The sequence below is a fragment of the Psammomys obesus genome, unplaced genomic scaffold (assembly GCF_907164565.1).
Source record: "Psammomys obesus unplaced genomic scaffold, mPsaObe1.curated_primary_1811, whole genome shotgun sequence".
In the NCBI taxonomy this organism is placed as follows: domain Eukaryota; kingdom Metazoa; phylum Chordata; class Mammalia; order Rodentia; family Muridae; genus Psammomys; species Psammomys obesus.
In genome coordinates, this window is record NW_026596101.1 from 22,059,600 (window position 1) to 22,080,909 (window position 21,310).

At 44.4% G+C, this 21,310-nt stretch overlaps 1 protein-coding gene across 2 annotated transcripts; it reads left to right on the plus strand.

Moving 5' to 3' along the window:
- The first annotated feature begins 77 nt into the window (after positions 1 to 77).
- Positions 78 to 9,114, plus strand: Chchd4 (coiled-coil-helix-coiled-coil-helix domain containing 4). Of its 2 annotated transcripts, XM_055628536.1 has the most exons (4): positions 78 to 277; positions 4,800 to 4,992; positions 5,587 to 5,685; positions 8,091 to 9,114. In XM_055628536.1, the coding sequence occupies exons 2-4, from the start codon at positions 4,896 to 4,898 to the stop codon at positions 8,384 to 8,386; spliced, it is 492 nt and encodes a 163-aa protein (XP_055484511.1). In that variant the 5' UTR covers positions 78 to 277; positions 4,800 to 4,895; the 3' UTR covers positions 8,387 to 9,114. The 2 variants fall into 2 exon arrangements, with proteins under 2 accessions (XP_055484511.1, XP_055484512.1); XM_055628537.1 differs by lacking the exon at positions 4,800 to 4,992 and having other exon boundaries at positions 80 to 277.
- The last annotated feature ends 12,196 nt before the right edge of the window (positions 9,115 to 21,310 follow it).

Genomic DNA, 21,310 nt, shown 5'->3' on the forward strand with positions numbered 1-21,310 from the left:
ATTAGCTTCTTTGAAGGGGCGCAGGGGCTGTCGGTCAATGTAGTGTTCGGGTGAGGAAAAGCGCTAGTGCCTTGGAGGTGCGGAATCAGGCGTGCGGCGGGCAGGCCTGGAGGGGGCGGGTCCGCGCGGGCCTCAGTGCCGCTCGCCAGGCCTGCGGAGAGGAGAGGAGGAGAGGAGAGGGAGGTCACAGCGTGAAGGTGTATCCGCTACGTCCGCGTCCGCTGCCTCTGAGAGCTGCGAGCGTCGGGAAACACCATGTCCTACTGCCGGCAGGAAGGTGGGTCGGGCGCTGCCATGGAGACCGGCCGGCGCGGGCCCGGGAGGGACACGCTGTCGGGTGGTTTCCACAGGGCGGCCCTGGGCCCTTCTTGGGCCTCTCGCGGCCGTTTCCAGATGAGAAAGCAGAGGCTCAGTGAGGAACGAGGTCCAAGGTCACGGTGAAGCCCGAACCCGGGCCTCGGAGGACCTCACGTGTGCCCCGCGAGTGAGGAGCACCTTGTCTGGCCCGAACTGTTAGGAATTAGTTAGTCACCGTCGCTCCTAGCACTCCCCACGTGTTTCTGTCCCGCTCAGGCTTTTTAGCAATCCCGGAAAATTACCACTTGGGCTGGAGTGGGCTGTGCTGGCGTGATGAAGTGCCACAGTTAGGAGCACTTATCGAGCTCTTCCTGTATACTGGGCACTCTTTAAACTTTATTGAGCGATCTTTATAAATCGGATTCTGTTACTGCCGACGTTTTGTCAAACAGTAAACTAAAACAGATTACTTGATCCCAGAGCCGATCAGGTCGCGAAGCGGCAGTGTCAGTTGGGAGCCCTCTATGAAAAGACTGACTTTCTTTCGTCGCTAGCCACGTTGAGGACTACTTCCTCTCCCTGCTGTTACCTGTGGGCAGCAGCCCAGCAGAATCCAGACCAGTCGGTGGCGGCAAGGCCTCCTGGCACTCACTGGCTCCCCATGTCTGAGCTGCCAGCCAAGCCCTCCAGGCTCTAGTTTCCAGTCTGGTAAATTGAGAGGTTGGGCATCGTTTACTCTGATGTTCGCTCAAGCACGTGCCCAAGGTAGAAAAGAGTTGGAGAACTGTTGAGAATACAAAGCTACGGAGAGACTTGGGTCACCCAGAATTTTCGGAGGAGTAGGCCAGCTCGTTCACTGTAAGCCTAGAGCACCTGAAGTATAAAGGAGGAAGTAATCCACCCAAGGTACGTCCAGTTAGAAGGTCCCAATCTACAGTGCACACGCCGAACCGAGGCTCTGCTGGGGTTGCCAGGGCTTTGAAGACCATTTCAGATAGTGTTTCCTCAAAACCTTCCTGGTCTTTAGACCAGGAGAGAATGAACCCTGACTTCCTAGAGCCACCCCTTTTGCTTTCAGGCTTCACTTCGCCTGATCCTTCCTGATCCTTCCCCTACTTCTGTTGGGATTGCCGGTGTGGGCTACTGTGCTTCCTTTATTTAGTACAGGGGTCAAACTTGGCCTTTTGTGCACATGCGCAGCCAGCGTTTTACCAACTGAGCCCCAGTCCCTTTTAAACTATCCTAGCCCCAGATAGAATCCCAACCCACTTTTTTTTTCCCCTTTCTGTAGATAATCCCTACCCCAACTAGTCTTCTCCACTTGATGCATGCATCATAGTCAGCTCTTACTCCCCTCCCCCATCAAGTTCTGATACAAGCAGCAAGTATTGAAGGTTTATGGACATGGTTCTTTTCCTTTTTTAAAAGTGTCTTTGCGCTTTTTGCATTTAAGTGTTTTTGCCTGACTGTATGCGTGCCTGGTGCCTGAGGCAGTCATAAGAGGGCATGAGGTCCTTTAGAACTTCTCCATCCCTGAGTCATCTCTCCAGCCTGATAACAAACTTTTATGCTTTGACTTATGCTTTGACTCAGGGTCTCCCTGTTGTAGTGCCTAGCCTGGAATTCATTATCTTTGTAAATCAGGCTCTCCTTGAATTCAGAGACCACCTACCTCAGTTTTCCAAAATGCTGGGATTAAAGGCCTGTGCCTCCCTGCCCTGCTCCAGATAGCAAACTCTTTTGTTTGAGACAGGGTTTCTCTGTGATAGCCCTTATGAAGATCTGCCTGCCTCTGCCTCTGCCTCTGCCTCTTGAGTGCTGAGATTAAAGATATGTGTCACCATGCCTGATCAGATATCAAACTTTTTTTTTTTCCTTTTTTTTGGGGGGTGGTCTATGTGGGGTTTGAGACAGGGTTTCTCTGTGTAGCCTTGGCTGTCCTGGACTCACTTTGTAGACCAGGCTGGTCTTTTTTTTTTTTAAATTTATTTATTTTATTATTAGTTTATTCACTTTGTATCCCAGTTGTAGTCTCCCCCTCATTCCTTCCCAATCCCACCCTCCCTCCCTCTTCTCCTCCCATGCCCCTCCCCCAGTCCACTGATAGGGGAGGTCCTCCTCCCCTTCCATCTGATCCTGGTCTATCAGGTCTTATCAAGAGTGGCTGCATTGTCTTCCTCTGTGGCCTGGTAAGGCTCTTCCCCCACTTAGGGTCAGGCTGGTCCTGAAATTACAGAGATCCTCCTGCCTCTGCCTCCCTGAGTGCTGGGATTATAGGTGTGTACTTGGCTCAGATATCAAACATTTTAACTCTTACCTTGCAGTTCTTTCAGAAGACCTGAATTTGGGTCCTAGCACCCATGTCAGGCAACTGTACCCACAGCTCCAGGGATCCAACACCCTTTTCTGGCTTTGGGGGCACCCTCACATACAGCATACACATAAAGACATAAATAAATCTTTAAAAACAAAAAGCCAGTTGTGTTGGTACACATAATCCTATCAAGAGGCCATGATTGATGAGTTTTAGGCCAGCCTGGGTTATTACATAGGAAACCCTGTTTCAAAGAATAAACCAAGTAAATCATCATTGATTTTTATATTTGTTCTTGCATCTGCTCTTATTTTTCATTTTACCATGCTGGAACCTAGGGCATGCACTAGATAGATGTTCTAGCCCAGAATTATACTCCAGCCCTCTGGTGTCTGCTTTCCAGCAAGCACAGGCCTCGTGGGATCAGGCTAGTATTACAGTTACTTTTAAAGGGAAACACTTAGGGTCCTTCAAAGCACATGTCCTACCCATTTCTGGCCTATTGTTTGCTTAGGTTTGTTTCTTAGCACCTGTAGGCTTCTGCTTCGCTTTTAAGAAAGGAGATTAGAGGAGCCCTGCCCCCTCCTCCCTTTGCATTGATGTGAGGGCTAACAACTCACAGATTCAAGGAGTCTCAAGCTGCTTCATTCCAACCTGACTGGGAGTCTGTATCTGGGAGGTAGGAGCCATGCCCATGTGCCAGAGAGTTTGAGCTTTGCTGGGTGAGGTCTGGCCTCTGCATATATCACATACTGCCTCAGGTGTTTCAGGAACTGTCCAGGTTTGTCCCCTTCCCTTTGGGCCTATGCTCAGCCCAGGTCACAACAATCAGAGCTGAGCTGAGAGCTTTATGTCAGCAGCTTTTGCTTAACATTCAGTTCAGCATTTATGCAAATTGCTTTTGGGAGTTCTGGAAACTGGCCAGAGTCTCCAGGGTTACTAGGCACTCTAGTGTGGCCCAGTGGCCTTGTCCATATGCTTTCTTCAGCTACGGGAGGAATAATCTGGCATACTATTATGTGCAGAGGCCAAAACTACCTCTGGGCAGAAAGCTAGCAAGTGGGCAGTGGAGCTAGCTCTGTGTGCTGAGACCTACCTATTGCTATTGCCCACCAGTGCATGAGACCTTTCCACCGAGGTAGCCTCTCTGACACTTGCCTTCCCCAGGCCTCTTTCTTGGGTATTCTAGCCCAAGCATGGGCCCAACCCTTTGCCTTACTTTTTCTTCATATACCTGTACCTGAACTTTCCAAAATGTAGGGGGAGAAGTGGACACAGTACTGGCAATTTTCAGAGAGCCACCTGTCTGCAGCCTGGCCCCAGCTTTCACATTAGCTACCTCACTCAGGACAGGTTTTCTCATACCTGAAAAAGTCTTCCAATGTGCCCTCTGGATGAGAGTCAAATGATCATAGGTCCCCTGGTGTCAGGGTTAGCTGTTAGAAAGCTCAGGTTGTCTTGCACTTTTCCTGGGAGGTTTAGAAAGACATTGACCTTTCCCCCTCCCCCTCCTCCTCCTCCTCCCCCCCCTCCTCCTCCTCCTCCTCCTCAGCTTGGGGCTGGGATTGGTGGGTCTCTATTTCCCTTATTGTTATGCTCAGTGCTCAGGTCAGATGATCTGTGCTGGGGAGGACACTGTGGGTACTGGAAAGGTTTGGGTATGAGGCACTGTGGAGGTTCCAGCCCATTGAAGTCAGCACTGTGCACAGAGGGCACTTCTGTTCCTCTCAGGAGTGGTGGGTAGATCCAGAATTGAAGCAGTCCAAGTCTTCCCCCAAGTGACCACCATGGAAACAGATGACTCCCTGTGCATTATGGGTGCTGAGAAAAGGTTCTCTGAAGCACTAAGGAAATAACTTCATGTGGCTGCTGTGAGGGGGAGGGGGATAGTTGAGAGCCAAAATTTTTCAGAGAGTGAGCCATAGGTTGTCCAGGAGAACCATTCTAGCCCTTTGTTTTCTTCCTTCTTAAAAATTGACTTGTTTTTGCTTTTTGAAGTAGGGTCTCTCTATGTAGCCCAGGCTAGTCTTGAACTCAATGTTCTGCTTCAGCTTTCTGAGTAGTTGGGATCATCAAGATTCCTTAAAGGGTCACTAAGGATTTCTGTTGACTAGATAATTCTTGTCCTCACACCATTGGGAGAAATTCTAATGTAAAACACAGCTGCCTCCTTGTGTTTTTTTCCTAGACCTTAGCCAGACCTAACTAAGGGTGGAGGGTCCTGAGAAGGTTGAACCCTCAGAGGGCCTGTTACAGAAGAGGGAAGGAGATCTCACTTTGAGGAATGCTCCAAATTTGTCCTGCTCAAGTTCCTTTCTTCTCACCATGTCTGGCCCTGGACATGCTTCAGAGAGGCTGGTGCCTGGGCCATTTTCCCAAAGGCAAGCAAGCACTAGAGCTGTGTCACCTGTGGGCTGGGGTCCCTAGATTGGTCTAGACCTAGGTTGATCTGTCTTTTTCTGTCTTTCTACCTGTCTGTGTTTCTGTCTGCCTCCTCTCTCTCTGTTCCCCTTTCCCTTCTCTTTCCTCCCTCTCCCTTCCTCTCCACCTTGTGCTTTTCCTCTGACCCTTCCTTCAATTTGCAAGAGAGGGCAGAAGCAGGGAGGATGAATGGTGCCCTTCCCAGGCTGAGAGAAGTGTCTTCATTCTCTTTTAGGAGAGGGGAGTACCAATATTTTGTTTGTGGGAAGAGAAAGTACTTTGTCAAACTCAAGGGTTGTTAGCAAGATGTGGGGTGGAGCAAACTTAGACAGCTGGGTGTGGATTTTGTTTCCTGTAGGTTTGAAGAGCTGGATGGTATTCCTTCTTCCTCACCTACTACCTGAGTGGAGTCCTCATTCCAGCTGGCTCTCATCAGTGGCTGCTGGGCTGTTTGTCTGTTAGTGATGGGGACAGACACAGGGAACCATCTTCAGATGGGCTGCTTTGTCTTTCACTTCCCTCCAGTAAATGTCTTCCTCTGCTCCAAACCCTAGGGAAGGATCGGATCATATTTGTGACCAAAGAAGACCATGAAACTCCCAGCAGTGCAGAACTGGTGGCTGATGACCCCAACGATCCCTATGAGGAGCACGGTGAGAGATGAGGGACACATAGTCACACCCTAGGGGAGGCTTAGTATTGAGCACTGCTTCCCACTTTGTCTCCCTTGGTCATGGACAGCTGTCCAGCTCTGTGGTCACTGTGTCTGCCTCCTAAGGGTTGTGACTGTGCCAAGCTAGCAGGCAACAGTTTCTTCTTACTGAAACATTGTCTTTTCATGTGTTTGTACTGACATGATTAGGAGTGACTGGGAGACTGTCTGGATTCCTGAAGTTAGGACTGACAGGGATCTCTGCTCGTGTCAGGTTATTAGGGTGAACCCTGCTGTGTGTACCAGCTGAATTTGCAGGCAAGAGAGCAGCAGCCAGGCAGCTGGTCCTGCTCTTAGGAGCACATGGTGTGGTGAGGGGTCTTAACAGTTACCCAGTTGCCCAGGAGCAGAGGTACTCAGAACTGTCACCTGTTTCTGGGGTCTCCGAATATAACAGTAGCCCCTTGGACACACAATGTCACTCTGTAGGTTTTGGGCTGGGCTCATCCATACTCCAGTCTGTGTGGGCTAGGTGTATGCAGCATTCCCAGGCCGAGTAGGGTCAACAAGACTCAATTTAGCACTGGAACAAGTGCTTCAGGTTGAAAACTGGTGATTGATGAGGAACATGGAGCAGGCAGCCCTGGAGGACTGGCTTGTGGTTAGAACTTGTCAGACCTGATGTAAAGCAGATGCATATTCCTACATGGGATCCTTCACCTGTTAGCCTTGTGCCAAGCACAGTGAATGCCTAGCACCATGCTGGGAATATGGAAGTCATATGTCACAGAGTTTTAGTATTCTGAGAGTGACAGCTGTAGCAGATCTCCGGTCAGCCTTTCTTAAGAAGAATGAACTCATGTCAGTTCTGGTCCTTTGTTTACCTTGAGTCCACTTTAACTGCACATATGTCACAGAGTTTTAGAGGTATGAGCAGACAGGCTATGTCTGTTTCTGTCCTATAACTGCTAAAGCTGCCATCTTGTGGATGTGTGTTTTATGTCCAAATTTACCCTGTCTTCTGCCAGGCTCTGAGAAGAAATGAAACAAGGACTTCTACAGACCTCATGTGTCTTTTTTTTTTTTTCCTTAATTATTTATTATTTTATGTGTGTGGATGTTTTGCTTGCATGTGCATGAAGTGCCCACCAAGGACAGAAAAGGGTGTTAGATCCCCTGGAGTTACAGGTGGTTGTGAGCCGCCATATGGGTACTAGAATTGGAACCTGGGTCCTCTGCGGGAGCAATTGTGAGTTCAAGGCCAGCCAGTCTGGTCTACAAAGCAGGTTCCAAATCAGCCAGGATCCTGTCTCAAAATAATAGCTCAGGCTGTGGTCACAGGTGTGTGCTACCATAACTAGCACCTGGACTATAGTTTTGAAATGCTAATTTTATTTCTGTTGAAAGCTCTTCTGTGGGTTAGCATGTTGGAAGCTACAGTGCTAGCATTTTATTCAGCATTGAGAGTCCTTGAGAGGCTGTAAGTAGCAGGTAGAGGTCACAGCTCTGGGGATCTAGTGGGCCCTGCTACTGTCCTGACTTGGCCTCTGAAGCCAAGAAACCTGCAGACAATGTCAGAAGGACTGTTCCAGTTGCCACACAGCTTTGTATATGGGAACTTACTCTGCAACTGTGGTGTTGGTGATGAGCCATCTGCTGTCCCCTTTGTAAATGAGGTACAGTTGGGACAGATTTGCTGATCAGTGAAGCTAGAGTTGAGAGGCGGGATTAAGCCTAGGACTTTAGACACTAGCCACTCCCTGACATTCCACTGGAGTAAAGGATCATGAGGCATTTCAACGTAGCTTTGTATAAACTGACTTCCTTCTTCCCTCCTTCCCTCCCTCCCTCCCTACCTTTCTTTTTTAAAGTAGTGCTGAGGCTCCTCATTACTGGTAGCTTGTACTCAACTGTCAGCATTCTCTGCTTCATTAGCCAGAGAACTGCCATCTGTATCTATCACAAAGCTTAAAGTGGAGTTGTCATTTTGAACCCTTTTGGGGACTGAATCCAGGGTCTCATGAGTGCCAGGCTCTATTCTGCCTTTGTACTGTACCCCAGCCCTAATGTTTGAGTTTTATAGGAAGAACACAGCCACACTAGCCTAATAGCACTTGCTTTGCTTTGTATAACAGGTTTTAGGATCTTTTCACATCCATATGTTTACACCAGTCTCTAGGCTGTGCTAGCAGAAGTATGGTGAGAGGGTTGGGGAGGGATTAAGGAGATTCCTGGTATTTAAGCCTCAGAGTTCTGATCCCAGTTCTTGGAGGCAGCTTAGAAAGTAGACCAGAATGCCCATAGAGGTCACAGGGGATGCTTTCCAACAATAAGGACCAAACAGGCTTTACGTATAGAGAGCATAGAATGCCTCTCATCTTTCCCTTGTCTATCTTCCTGTTCCAGGATTGATTCTGCCCAATGGAGACATTAATTGGAATTGCCCATGTCTTGGGGGAATGGCCAGCGGCCCCTGTGGGGAGCAGTTCAAGTCTGCCTTTTCCTGCTTCCACCACAGCACAGAGGAGATCAAGGGGTCAGACTGTATAGACCAGTTCCGGGCCATGCAGGAGTGCATGCAGAAATACCCTGATCTCTATCCGCAAGATGAAGAGGAAGAGGAGGCAAAGCCAACGGAGCAGGAAGAGGAAACAACCGACTCTAAGGCCTCTGCAGCCAAAGAGCAGGGGTCAAGTTCCTGAAGGCCAGTGGGCCCTGGCTGCCACTCCATGGGACTTTCTGCACAATGCCTTTTGGTCACCTCTGTGAAAGTTCTCTCCCTTTGTGCACTGTAATATACAAAATAACTTATTTTAATGATCAGGGTTTCTGGCTACTTGCCATATACACTGAAGAAAAGGGGCTGTGTGCACCTGTGTCCTGCATAAACCTGTCCTTGAACATTAGGCCACTGCTGGATGAACTCTGTGATTGCCCTGGATTTTGCCACTTTGAAATAATGTGCTGAGACTTTCTCAGCAATCAAAAGTTATTACTCAGGAAAGTTTATTGTGAGAAAGCTGATTTATTCTGATCCATTGTATCCCTTTTGGTAGACTTCACACCTCTTTGGGAAATTAAGTAAGTACATGCCAAAACTCCTTCAAGAGTGGGTGTATTCCTGCAGGAAGAGGCTGGTGGTCAGGTCCTGGAGCTGGAGTGCATACAGCTGCTGCCTTGCTCCTGACAGCCAAGTGTCTATGTTTGCAGTCCATGTCCAGGAGTTGAACCCTGTGACTCGAAGTCTCTCCCAAGAGAAAGGAGAGGCTGAGTTTTCTGTTTATTGTTTTGTTGTTCCGAAAGCCCTGGTTTGGGGCCCATGTTCACTCAGATCTGATATTGAGGTGGGGACCTAGCTGCTTCCAGAGCAGACGCCAACGAGGAATGTCTGAATGAAGTACTCAATTAAAAAGAAACAATTTCTGTCCGATTTTTTATTTATTTTTCACTAGTTAGAAAGTTATTAGCTCTCTTGTGATGGTGGATACTGATGTGTGAGGACTTGCACACAGGCAGAAGTTTGCCATTAAGCCACATCATAGCCCTTGGTAATTTTGAGACAGTCTCACTAAATTGACCAGGATGGCTTTGATCTTCCTGTATTATCTTTCCAAATAGCATCCAAGCTATTTGGCTTTTTTTTTTTTTTAATGTAAAAAAATAATAAATTAGGAAAAATTAGTTCTATTGAAAGTCCTGTTCAAAGATAACTAGTAAAACCAATTAGATGGTGGCATATGCCTTAATCTCAGGGGAGTCAGAGGTAGGTGGATCTCTGAGACTACAAGCTCAGCTTGATCTATATAGTGAGTTTTAGGACAGCAATGGCTATACAAAGCCAAACCAGGCTGAGTTTAAAATGTCCAGTGTTGAATGCAGAGCAAGCTCCTCTTTCTTCAGAACACCGCTGCGGACAAGACAGGTGAACATTGGCAGTGCAGATTGTTCTCCAGGCTTGGTCAGCTCCCCACAAACTCTAGGGTCACCTTTGGCAGGACTTACGGGTTGTTGGATTGAAGCTTCAGTTCTCTGGTTCTCTGTTCCTTGCCATGTTGGCCTTACCTTAGAGCAAGAAAGAATAAGATGGAAGGCACAGCATTTTTTGTAATTTAATCTTGAAAACCTGGGGACACTTACCAAGCAATCTCACAGAGCCCCCGTCAGTGGTGTCACTTGTTCTGCCATAGCTTTCTGTGAGAAGTGGCTCTGCCCATACTTCACCCTGAGTACCAGGATGCTGCTCTGTCACACTGGGGCAGGTGCCACCACTCACTGTGAAGCTTGAGAGCACAGAACTTTGTGAAGTTGGGGCTAGAAAGATGGCTCAGTGGTTAAGAGCACTTGCTGCTCTTCCAAAGGACCAAAGTTCAGTTCCCAGCACCTACATGGCTCCCAACCCACTGTAGCTCCAGGACCAGGGGATTGAACATCCACTGCTGACCTGTGTGAGTACTGCGTTCATGTAGGGTAAAGACATACATGCAAGAAAAACACCTGTCTTAGGGTTTCTATTGCTATATGTTGAAACACCATGACCAAAGCAACTTGGGGAGGAAAGGGTTTATTTGGATTAGCTTCCACATCACAGTTCTTCATCAAAGGATGTCAAGACAGGAACTTAAGCAGGGCAGGAACCTGGAGGCAAGAACCGATACAGAGGCCATGGAAGAATGCTGCTTAGTGGCTTGCTCTTTATGGCTTGCTCAGGTTGCTTTTTCATAGAGCCCGGACCACCAGCCCAGGGATTGTTACCTCCCCATTAATCCCTAAGAAGATGCCCAACAGGCTTGCTTATATTCTGATTTTATGGAGGAGTCATTTTCTCAATCCAGGCTCCTTCCTGGTCATGTGTCAAGTTGACATAAAACTAGCCAATACAACACCTAAAAAAGTTGCAGCTCTGAGATGCAGAGCGGTAGAAAGCTCTGAATCTTACTTAGTTCAGAGTGAAAAATGGCTGGTAATGTGGCTCAGTGGTTAAGAGCACCTGCTCTTGCAGAGAGGGGACTCAGGTTCATTTTCTAGCACCCATGCCCATAAGTCCAATTTTAAGAGACCTGATGCCCTTTTCTGGCCTCTAGGTGCAGCATGCACATGGCGCACATACATGTAGGCACCCACACATAAAAATAAGATTTTTATGTAACTGAGTGTTTTGCTTGCATGCATGACTGCAATACATGCCTGCCTGGTGCCCATATAGGCCAGAGAAGGCTGTCTTTCATCGTGGTGACATATATATCTAGTAACAAGCTTTCCTGGCTTGTATTTTTCCATCTTTGTGACAGTTCAAGAAGCAGGAGAGGGAAAGCTTAAACTTGACCTTAAACTTGATGAATTAAAAGGAATAAGACATATAAGGATTTGGACTCCACAGATTTACATTTTAGATGGCTTAAAAATAGAGACAATAGAGGAAGAGAGAAATGACTTAACTGAAACTGACACCATGCCGATTATGATTATTCCCATGCTGGTCATACTTATTCTAATCTTGATAGCCACAATGGCTTTTTATGCCAACCCCAACCCCCCCTACTCCCTCAACCCCCACCCCATCCTGGCCTATGAAAGCATGGCTTTTCTCAAAAGGGCTTTAGAGAGACAATAAAAGGAGAAATGTGAAAAATGAAGACTAGCCTTAAAAGAAAAATTAAAAAAAATTAAAAATAGTAATGAAAAAAAGTGCTAAGATAATAGAGATACAAGGAAAAAAGGAATGTGAAAAACGAAGACAAGTCTTAGAAGAAAAATTAGAAAAATTATAAAAACAAAAAAGATACTAAGATAGAGACAGAGGAAATAGGCCAGAGCCTATTGCGCCACCATATAATGGAAATCAGGAAAGCCAGCCAAAGATTGTTAGAAAACCAACCTTAGCTTATATGGTTAGTATCTGACAAGTGCCAACAGATGGTGGCCACCCTCAAGAATATGGGTGGCACCCTGTAGACGTGCTGGGTTTGAGAAAATTTAAAGAAAATGTCTTCCTGTATGGAATACATTCACCATTTATGAAACAAATATTAAGTTCTTGGGCAATTCAAAATAGAATGATCCCCCAGGACTGGAAGGATATGACAAAAGCAATATGAGAACTTGGTCCATAATTACAATGGTGTTAATGGCAGAGAGAAGAGGCTAAGGAGATAGCGCAGACAAATAGAGCCAGAGGTATCAGTATTTCCCAAGATCGGTTGCTTGGTGAAGGTCCGTATGCTGAGGCACAGAGGCAGGTGGTATATGATGAAACAACCTTGGCATTATGCTGCATGGCAGCTTTTAGCGCTTGGGACAAGGTTGAAGAAACCTTGAGCCATTTACTCACATTCTGCAAGGTCCTTAAGAATCATGCACTGACTTTTCACAAAGATTTATTAAAGCTAAAGACAGAAGGATATCAGATCCACAAGCTAAGAAAGTACTAATCAGATCTTTAGCTTTTAACAACACTAATGCCAAATGCAGAAAGTGACCAGGCTTCTAAAGGCAAGATCAACACCAATGGATGAATGGATTAGAAATACACTTGACATTAGATCTCATTCATATTATATGACTTTAATAGGAGAAGTGATCTAAAAGTTTTGAGAAAATCCAAACTCTCAAAAGTCTTGATTGTGGTGAGCAAGATCACTTGAAAAAGAACTGTAGAAAGAACCAAACGAATTCTGAAAGAAGGCCTATACCTTCCGGAATATACAGAAAATATGGCAAAGGCTGGTGTTGGACTAATGTAGATCAACATGAGACAAATGGGGCAACCCCTTGTCAAAAAAGCCAAGTGGAGTGGCTGTTGCAGTCCCAATGCCAAATTCAAACCAGTCGTTTCAGAGCTGCAGAGGGGCTACTCACCTCCAGAACAATTAAACAACACTGCTCTGAATATAGACATTAAAATCCCAGATATCAAGGTGTTTTTAAACACATAATCCCCAAAGTTCAATTTTACCAATCAAGACTCAGGAGCCATATGCTGGGGTGAAAACCTACTAGCTCAGAGAGGCAGAGAAAGCACCCAGATGACTTTCCTACTCAGCACATGTCTCTAAGGAAAAAGCCTTTCTTACTCAGTTCATGTTCAAGATAAAAAAACAAAAAACAAAAAACAAAAAAACAAACAAACCAAAAGCTCCTTCTCTATGCTGTCTTAAATACCCTTCTCTTAATGTTCCTCCTTTCTGTTTGATCCCTGTCAGATGGTTTCTTACTCTGCCTCTTGACCTAGGGTTGACTTTATTTAGCTCTTGGAATCCAAGAGGTGTGTGTTACGGCTGAGCAACACAAGACAAGAAACAGGTTTTTACTGTTCATGATCTAGGGGTTCACAATGGGGTCAAATATTTTGCAACACCATGGTCTGTGCAACTTTAGTAGATAAAGCAAGAAAATCCAGAAAACACCAAGAAACAAGTGTTTTAGTAAACTTCTACAGATGATCAGATGCCAAATTAAAAGTATTTATGAATAATATTGAAATTGAAGGAATGGTAGACACTGGAGCAGATGTAACAATAATATCACCAAAATCTTGGCCTCCAGATTGGCCTCTTTAGGAGGTAGATATTAAATTTCAAGGGGTTGGTAGTTTATCCCAGATAAACAGATAAAGTGGCTTGAATGTATAGGACCAGAAGGTCAAATAGGAAAATTAAGGCCATATATAGCCGATATTTGGTCATGAATTTATAAAAAAGAGATCTGTTGCAACAATGGAAAGCATGGATTGGCATCCTTCCAACTTCAGGGACAAGTCATAAAATAGGAGATGCTCCTGATAAAGAAGTTAAAAAATGTTATCAAAGATAGTTACAGACTGTGCAGGCTGTCCAGAAGCAAAGCACAGCAGAGACTGACTCTTCAACTTTATGTGGGGAGCCAGTGCAGATAGAGGACCAGCTGCTGCACCACTAAAAGTGGTTAACTGACAAACGTGTTTGGGTAGAACAACAGCAAAGGAAAAATTGCAGGCGCCAGAGCAGCTGGTCCAAGAGCAGCTGGAGCCTCAACGTATTGAAGAGTACACCAGCCCTTGGGATTCTCCTGTATTTGTCATTAAGAAGAAATCTGTCACATGGAAGATGTTGACAGATCTGGGAGCAATTGACAAAATCATTCAGCCAATGGTTTCTTTACAGCCTGGAATCTCATTGCCTTCATTGTTACCTAAGGCATAGCCTATTATAGTAATTGATTTAAAAGATTGCTTTTCACTATCCCTTTGCATGAAAAAGATAGGGAAAGATTTGCTTTCACAAGGCCTAATTGTAATAATTTGCAACCTTTTAAATGATACCACTGGAGAATGTTGCCGTAAGCGATGCTGAATAGTGCTTCCTTATGTCAATATTTTGTACAGTAGTCATTCGAAACAATGACTATATAATAAATAATATATTATATAACATATTATAATTGATATAATGTAATACATTTCCACACTCCATAATTTACCATTATTAGGATGAAATTTTGCTGCCTTATGCAAATCGAAATACCCTAGAAAATATATTTGATGAAGTAAAGAAAATTTTGCCTTGGATTACAAATTGTTCCCTAAAAAATGCAAAGAGGAGATTCTATTAATTATCTATTAAATACCTATTTATAAGACAGGTCTTCAGAAAATTTGACCACAGAATGTGCAAATTAGAAGAGACCAACTAAGAACTCTTGATGATTTAAAAAAAAATTTGGGCAATATTAATAGGCTAAGGTCCACAATTGGATTAAATACTCAGTCAAGTAATTTATTTCAAACCTTACAAGGTGATAAGGACTTAAATATTCCAAGAAAATTATCAGCTAAGGCTGAGAGAGAATTGGCTCCGGTAGAAAAGCAATTACAGGTGTACATGTGGATTGCTTGGATCCAAAGCTTGACTGTATTTTAGTTATTTTGCCATCTACTTATTCTCCCACAGAAAGTTTTATGCAAAGGAAAGATTATAGATTAAAGACCTATACTGAACAGGTTTCTTAACTGATTCTAAAAGAAAAAAAATGAGACTTCATCCAACAAAAATTGTGGTACCTTTTACTAATGCTGAAATTGCCTCATTATAGGCAGAAAATGAACATTGGCAAAGAGCTTGCAGTAATTTTGGGGGAGAAATTAACAACAAATACCCTAAAAGCAAATGATTTCGGTTTATAAAGAGAATTAATTGGATTCTTCATCATATAGTAAAAGGGACACCAATTTCTGGAGCCCTTACATTTTATACTGATGCAAATAAATCAGAAAAGGCTGATTAAAAGTCAGAAAAAAAAAACAAGTAAATTGGTTCAGAGCCTTTATGATTCGGTTAAAAAATAGAGTTGTGTGCTATTCTTATGGTATTATATGATTTTCCTGAATCTCTTAATATAGTTACTGCCTATATAGAAGGAGTCACTTTACATATAGAAACTGCTGAATTTATTTAGGACGATTCAGAAATAACTTCACTATTTATCCAACTACAAGTGATCAGGAATAGAAACCATCCATTGTACATAATATATATTACATTCCATACAGGTCAGCCAGGCCCTCTAGCACCAATCAGCTATTATACAGGAAACATGCTAGAAACTTCGGAATTTCATAAGAAACACCATGTTAACAGCAAAGGTTTAAGGAAAGCTTTTTCTACCGCTTGGCAACAAGCCAAGGAAACTAAGGAAATGTTCTTCGTTCTTTGTATAACCAAACTCCATTACCTGCAGAAAGTAACCCTACAGGTACCCAAAGAGATGAAATTTGGTAAATGGATGTGTTTTATTTTTCTGAGTTTGGTGCAGCATACTATAAACAATATTCAGGATTCCAACAGGCTTTAAGTTCTGAAAAGGTTGATTCTAATTACACATTTGTTAGAAGTTACGGCAATTATGGGCATACCTATACAAATTAAAACTGACAGTCCTCCAGCATACGTCTCTAGCATATTATAATATAAAGCATATATATGTATGTCACAATCCTACAGGAGTAACACTTGTAGAAAGATCTAATCGTATCTTAAAGAAATTCTTAATAAACAGAAGGGGTGTAACAAAGATCATCAGAGATAGATTATATAATGCTCTATTAACTTTAAATTTTTAAAATGCCAATGAGAAAAAAAAAACAACAACAGATACTGAGAGACATTGGATTATGGAAAAAAAAACACTGCTGAGCTAAATCAGTCTGTTTATATTAAGGATGACTTAACTTTAGAAGACAGGAAATGTGTTAGATTGGGTCAGAGGTTTTGATTTTGTTTTAACAGGAGAAGAAAAGCTATAGATTCCTTCAAAATCAGCAAAGATTAGATTTGGCCAGGGGAGACCTCCTGATGTTCTCGACTTCAGGCATGAAAAAAGAATCCAAGGAATAAAACAAAACAGGTAATATAAGTTGATGATCCCTCTTCATGGGAACAGCTCTGAGACTGGCTGAGACATGAAAAAATGTCACTGAACAGCCAACAAATCTTGTTGGCTACAGAGTCCTCAGGACTTATCATGCCATCCTTTCATATTGCGTGGATGAAAATTTACATTACAGATTTTTATACAGTTCAAACTAACTGATACAGAAAGACAAATGCCTTTCATCTGCTCAAATAAGGAGCAGAGAATCTTCTTTAGCTGAGTTGTGCACACAGCACATCCTATATGTGTGTTAATGCAGAAGTTTGTATGTTTACAGAGAAGGACTGGGTGGTCCAACATCACAGAATGCCTCAATATACTTTCCCACCACACAGAAACTGGCCAGTAAACGATACAGCTAGCTCTCTCAGGACTTGGCCATTATCCCAATTTTCTTAGGGTCCCCAGAAGGAAATTTTGCCCACAGACTGAAGGACACAATTTTAAGAGAACAATGCCCCATTCCCAAAAAGTGGAGTGAATGGTTTATGGTAGTTCAGTGGGTGATGGATGCTTACTGTTGTTAAAGGGGGGTTGTTTGCAAGTTGTTAGTGGTCTTGGTCATAGAGGAAACAAAGAATAGGAAGTTAGACTGAGGGATTTCTCTCTTTTTCTTATCTGTATCATTATTTTCTTATCTAATATTATGAAACAGGGGGTAGAATGGATGGGAAAAAAGGAGAATATAGAAATGATAGGTAGACTATTTAATCTACTTTTAAACTAAAAAGCAACTACTATTCTCAAATATTTTATATTGATATTATTGTATATTTAATACTAACTTTAGGATATTTTTGTTACAATATATTCTATATATGTTTCAACTCTTGTTAAAGCCTTATACCTATGCAACTCATTTAAAAAATACATTGTGAAGTTCTAGTCCTTTTGTAAGCTGTTATTCTAAACTCTTTAGAAAATACAAGTTAAAAGTCAATCAAACTTATGGTCACATTTAATTAAATAGCTAAAAACAAGCAACATTTGCCTATTCAGATATTTTATAAATAGACAGTCTTCAAAAACTTCAGAGATCTACAGAATATGACACTTAAAGATGTTTTTATTAATAGAAAACATATTTTTTCTATATATACAAGCCCTGGCTGTCCTTGATTCACTTTGTAGACCAGACTGTCCTCTTATTCACAGAGATCCACCTGCCTCTGCTTCCTGAGTGCTAGAATTAAAGGTGTATGCCACCACACCTGTCTTTTTTGACAATGAGGCATGTCAGCTCCTGGCAGCATCTGAAGCCTGCTTCAAAGATAATGATGGGCATTGAAGAACTTCCATATGGAGTTTGCTATCCACTGGACAAAAAACTGCCTTTGCCTCAACTGCAGACAGACAATATCTGTCCAGACTAGATATTGGCAGGGGTGTCGGCTGCCAAGCTTTGCCAAGAGAAGGTAAGCATTCCTTCATAATTCCTGCCTCACAGAATGGTCTGTCATATACTGGATGAGAAGACTGAAGATGATACCCAGTGTTGCAGAGGAATCTTAGGTGGCTGTCCAGGCAGCCAGCTGTCTCTGTCATTTCTATAGCTTTGGAAGCTGCTTGCTCTGCCCTGCCTGTCTACTCAGGATATATTTATTTCTTCTCAGGTCTCTGATGTGGTGGAAGGCTAGATAGTTATAGATCACATATAAGCTCAAGTTGTTTAGAAAGAAAAATGTTTTTAGGTCAAAAACCATATTTATAGGTTGGTAAATGCAAGTTATGTTAGAAGAAAATGATTTATGTACAAAATTCTGAAATCACCAAGATAGGATAGATAGTAGAGTACTTTCTCCAAAGTTGCCAAATACAAATGGACTGGACATTGCGAATGTAATTCTTACCGGATAATTTTTATAATTGCTCTCATTATATATAGTTTATTAATGTAAGAGAAAGAGCCTTTTATTGGATTAAAATAAGGAGATGTTGGGGGGTGGTCTTGAGCACTGTGTATTCAGATGCTGATTCCTGTGCCTCAAGATCTGGTTGCAGTCCAGACATGGGCGTTGCCATTCCTATGAAGAATCTTTTGTTTCAGTGTTGTGAAAAATTATTCTCCATAATTTCTGATTGGTTAATTAAGCTATTATTATTAATATCTGGGCAGAGAGGACAGGAGGCAGGACTTCTGATCCCAGTCAGGGGAGTCTCAGGTAGGGACCAGAGAAAAGAAAAAGAAGAGGAGGAAGGAGAAGAAGATAAAGAAGGAGGAGGAGGAAAAGGAGGAGGGGGAGGAAGAGGAGGTAGAGCTGAGAAGGTTGCCATGAGGCGTTCACCATGAGAATACAAAGATGGAGCAGAGGCAACTAAGGTAAGACTAAGATTGCAAGTAGCATTTGGCTTGTGGCTGAAAAGTAGCCAGGCTAGAATAGATGGGTTAGAATAGATCAATATCTACCCAGCTGTAGTGCTTTCAAGCATATTAATAAATGTAATAGGTCTCTGTGTCATTATTTAGGAGCTAGAATGAGTAATTATATTATTTTTACATTTTAAAGGTTGGACAATAGTATACAATGTTTTGTGAAACTTAGAATGTCTTGTCTTCACTTGGCCTTGCCCAGGATGGGCCTCTACAAAACTGTCATACTTCCACTTTTACACATCATTTTAAGGCAATTGTGATGTTTCCCTTTCTAGTGTTACCAAGGAAACACAGGGTTGAGTCCAAAATGGAGGACGAGGGTGGGGTTCATTTTCAACAACCTCTAAGCCTATCCAGATACCTTTATATCCCCAGCCTTGGTCTACAAATATGCAACACGGCAGTACTTCTTGTAGGAATTCCAGTCCTCATGCTTGTGTAACAAGCAGTTTAGAAACTGAGAAACCTCTCCAGCCTTTACTTTTGTTTAATCTATATTTGCAGTTACTATCCTGTATCTTACTCAATTCTTTGAGACACAAACTACCTGAGCTTCATAGGGTAACCTTGAGTCCTACTCTGGAGCTTATTTGGTGAGCCACCTAGGAGGTAAGACTTGCTCTCTAATCTCTGAGGAACTCTAATTTCCCTCTTCCTTAACAACCTCCAGTCTCATCAGGAATCTTATTCCTTTCTTCCTTCCTCTACCTGTTTCACTTGGAAATGAAGGGCAAGCTGTTGTTATTTGTTGCTGCTGCTGGCCTGCCTTCCTGATTGGGTGGGAAGGTGTCCAGAAAATTCACAACTCCGAGGGTTGGGAAGGTATCCCAGCTCTGAGGTGGGGCAGTGTCCCAAGGGTATACTGAGGCTCAGGGGCCTAGGAACCACACGACTCTGAGAGGAGGCTTTCTTAGCAGAGACATTGCAGCTCCCAGGGGAGGGTTGCCTCAGTTCTTAGCAAGCTGAAAAGCTTAGGAGCCTGAGGTCTTCTTCTCCAGCTGATGCAGCTAACAAGGGAGGGTTGCCCCAACCACTGATGAACCGAGGATCCTAGGAGCCTGAGCTTCACTCCTTTGTTTCTTCTCTTCTTCTGACAATAGAGTCACAGTAGGCAGTAAATCTCTTAAAAGGGATTTAGCAAAGGGATGAATCCAGGAGAAGAGGGACAAATTCAGGAGTGGTTGCCTCTGCTCCCAGGAGAAGGCAGCAGGGAACTGGGCAGACACAGCCTTTATATAGGATTTCTTAGTTGGGGGAGCTTTCTAAGGCATGGATTTCCAGAGTGTGGATTGGTGGGATTTCAAGTCCTGAGCTTGGGGAGCTCAGGGATTGGTGGAGTTTTGTCCACACTTTTCACCTCAAATTTGTGTAATCTGGGATGAGTCCTACTGAGGGTCTGGGGCAACAGTTACAGAGGTCTAGGGGTGAAGAGCTGGGCTGTATATGAAGTGTTCTGACTCTACAAAGAGTCCACTGAGAAGGCAGTAGGCTGAAGCAGGAAGAGTCACAATGGACAGCTCCCTGTGAGGTGCTGACAGGAGCTGCCAATTTGTCTCCCTCCTGCCCTCACAGCTCCAGGACAGGAAGGAGGGGACTGACTGGCCTGAGGCAGGAAGGGGGACTGGCAGTGAGCCACTTGAATTTTTAGTGGCCTGCTATTCAAGGGCTAGACATAGCTCTTGGTGGGTGGGTGCAGTGGGCCGCCTCAGCAGGGGCCCAGGGGGCCGCAGGCATTCATTGCTACCACGACGGGGAGGGGGTTGCAATGGGTCATCACAGCTTGGGGCCATTGGGACTGCTTCGGCTGCAGCTTGGGGTGGCCTGCCGGCTTGGGGCTGTGTGTCCGCTGTGGGGGTGCTGTTGTGGGCTGCTGCTGAGGCAGCGGGCTGCAGATCTACCGAGGTGACAGTCTTTCTGCTGAGGCGGCAGGCCAGGGCTCTGCTGTGGGGGCTTGATCTGTTGTCACAGGGGTGGACCACCTCAGCTTTCTCCCCTGCACAGGTTGGGGTGGCTTTGATCACTGCCGGTCCCTGCAGCTAGGAAAGCCCTACATAAGGCTTGGGCCCAGCAGAGAGGTAGCTGCTGTGTCCAGATGTGCCTGCAGAGGCCGGGACCCTGCACCTCAGTTCCCACTCCCTCTTCCCTGGACCGAGTATGAGCCACGCTGTGAGAGCACGGGCGCGTGTGGTGACAGCCGCTGGCTCCAACCTGAGGCTCTGAAAAGTGGCCTCTGACAGGGGCAGTTGGAGACAAGGCTAGGGGGAGGGGCCTCCTTGACAGTTCCAGCACTCTTTTGGTCAAATGAGAGCTGAAGAGGGCCGGGCCGGGCCCTCGTTGTGTTGCAGCCAATGAGAAGGGTGTCCTACACAAGCGCCTGTGGCGGCCTTTGGTATTCTTGGATTACCACATTCAACCCCTACCTTTCCCTCTCATTTCTTCTCTGGCTTCGTATTACCCATGGCCAGTGAGCTGAGGGCATACCTGACTCTCTCATCCTAGTGGGGTCATGGTTGACTTCCGCCTGAGCTGAAATGTACATCCTTCAACTGCATCTGCTCAAGGGGATGGCCTTGCCCTGAGTGTTACTTGGGGTTCTCTAGAGGAACAGTGTGGTAAAATGGTTATAAATTGCAAAGGAGATGTGTTAGACCAGCCTCGATGAAAACTGCCGGGTACTCTCATAATGGCTGTCTACACGCTGAAGAATCTGGGACTTCAGTAGCTGCCCAGTATTAAAGCTTGGTACTTGAGCAGGCCTGCTCTGGTACTGAAGGCCTGGAGGAATCCTAGAAAGCCACAGGTTGTCAGTCCATGCTGGCAGGCCACAGAAGCTTGGTTCTCTCAGAAG

Coding starts and splice junctions, on each gene's coding strand:
- Chchd4 (XM_055628536.1), top strand. CDS start 4,896: ATGCTCCAAATTTGTCCTGCTCAAGTTCCTTTCTTCTCACCATGTCTG. Junction 4,993..5,586: donor CCTGGGCCATTTTCCCAAAG/GCAAGCAAGCAC, acceptor TCCAAACCCTAG/GGAAGGATCGGATCATATTT. Junction 5,686..8,090: donor CGATCCCTATGAGGAGCACG/GTGAGAGATGAG, acceptor TTCCTGTTCCAG/GATTGATTCTGCCCAATGGA.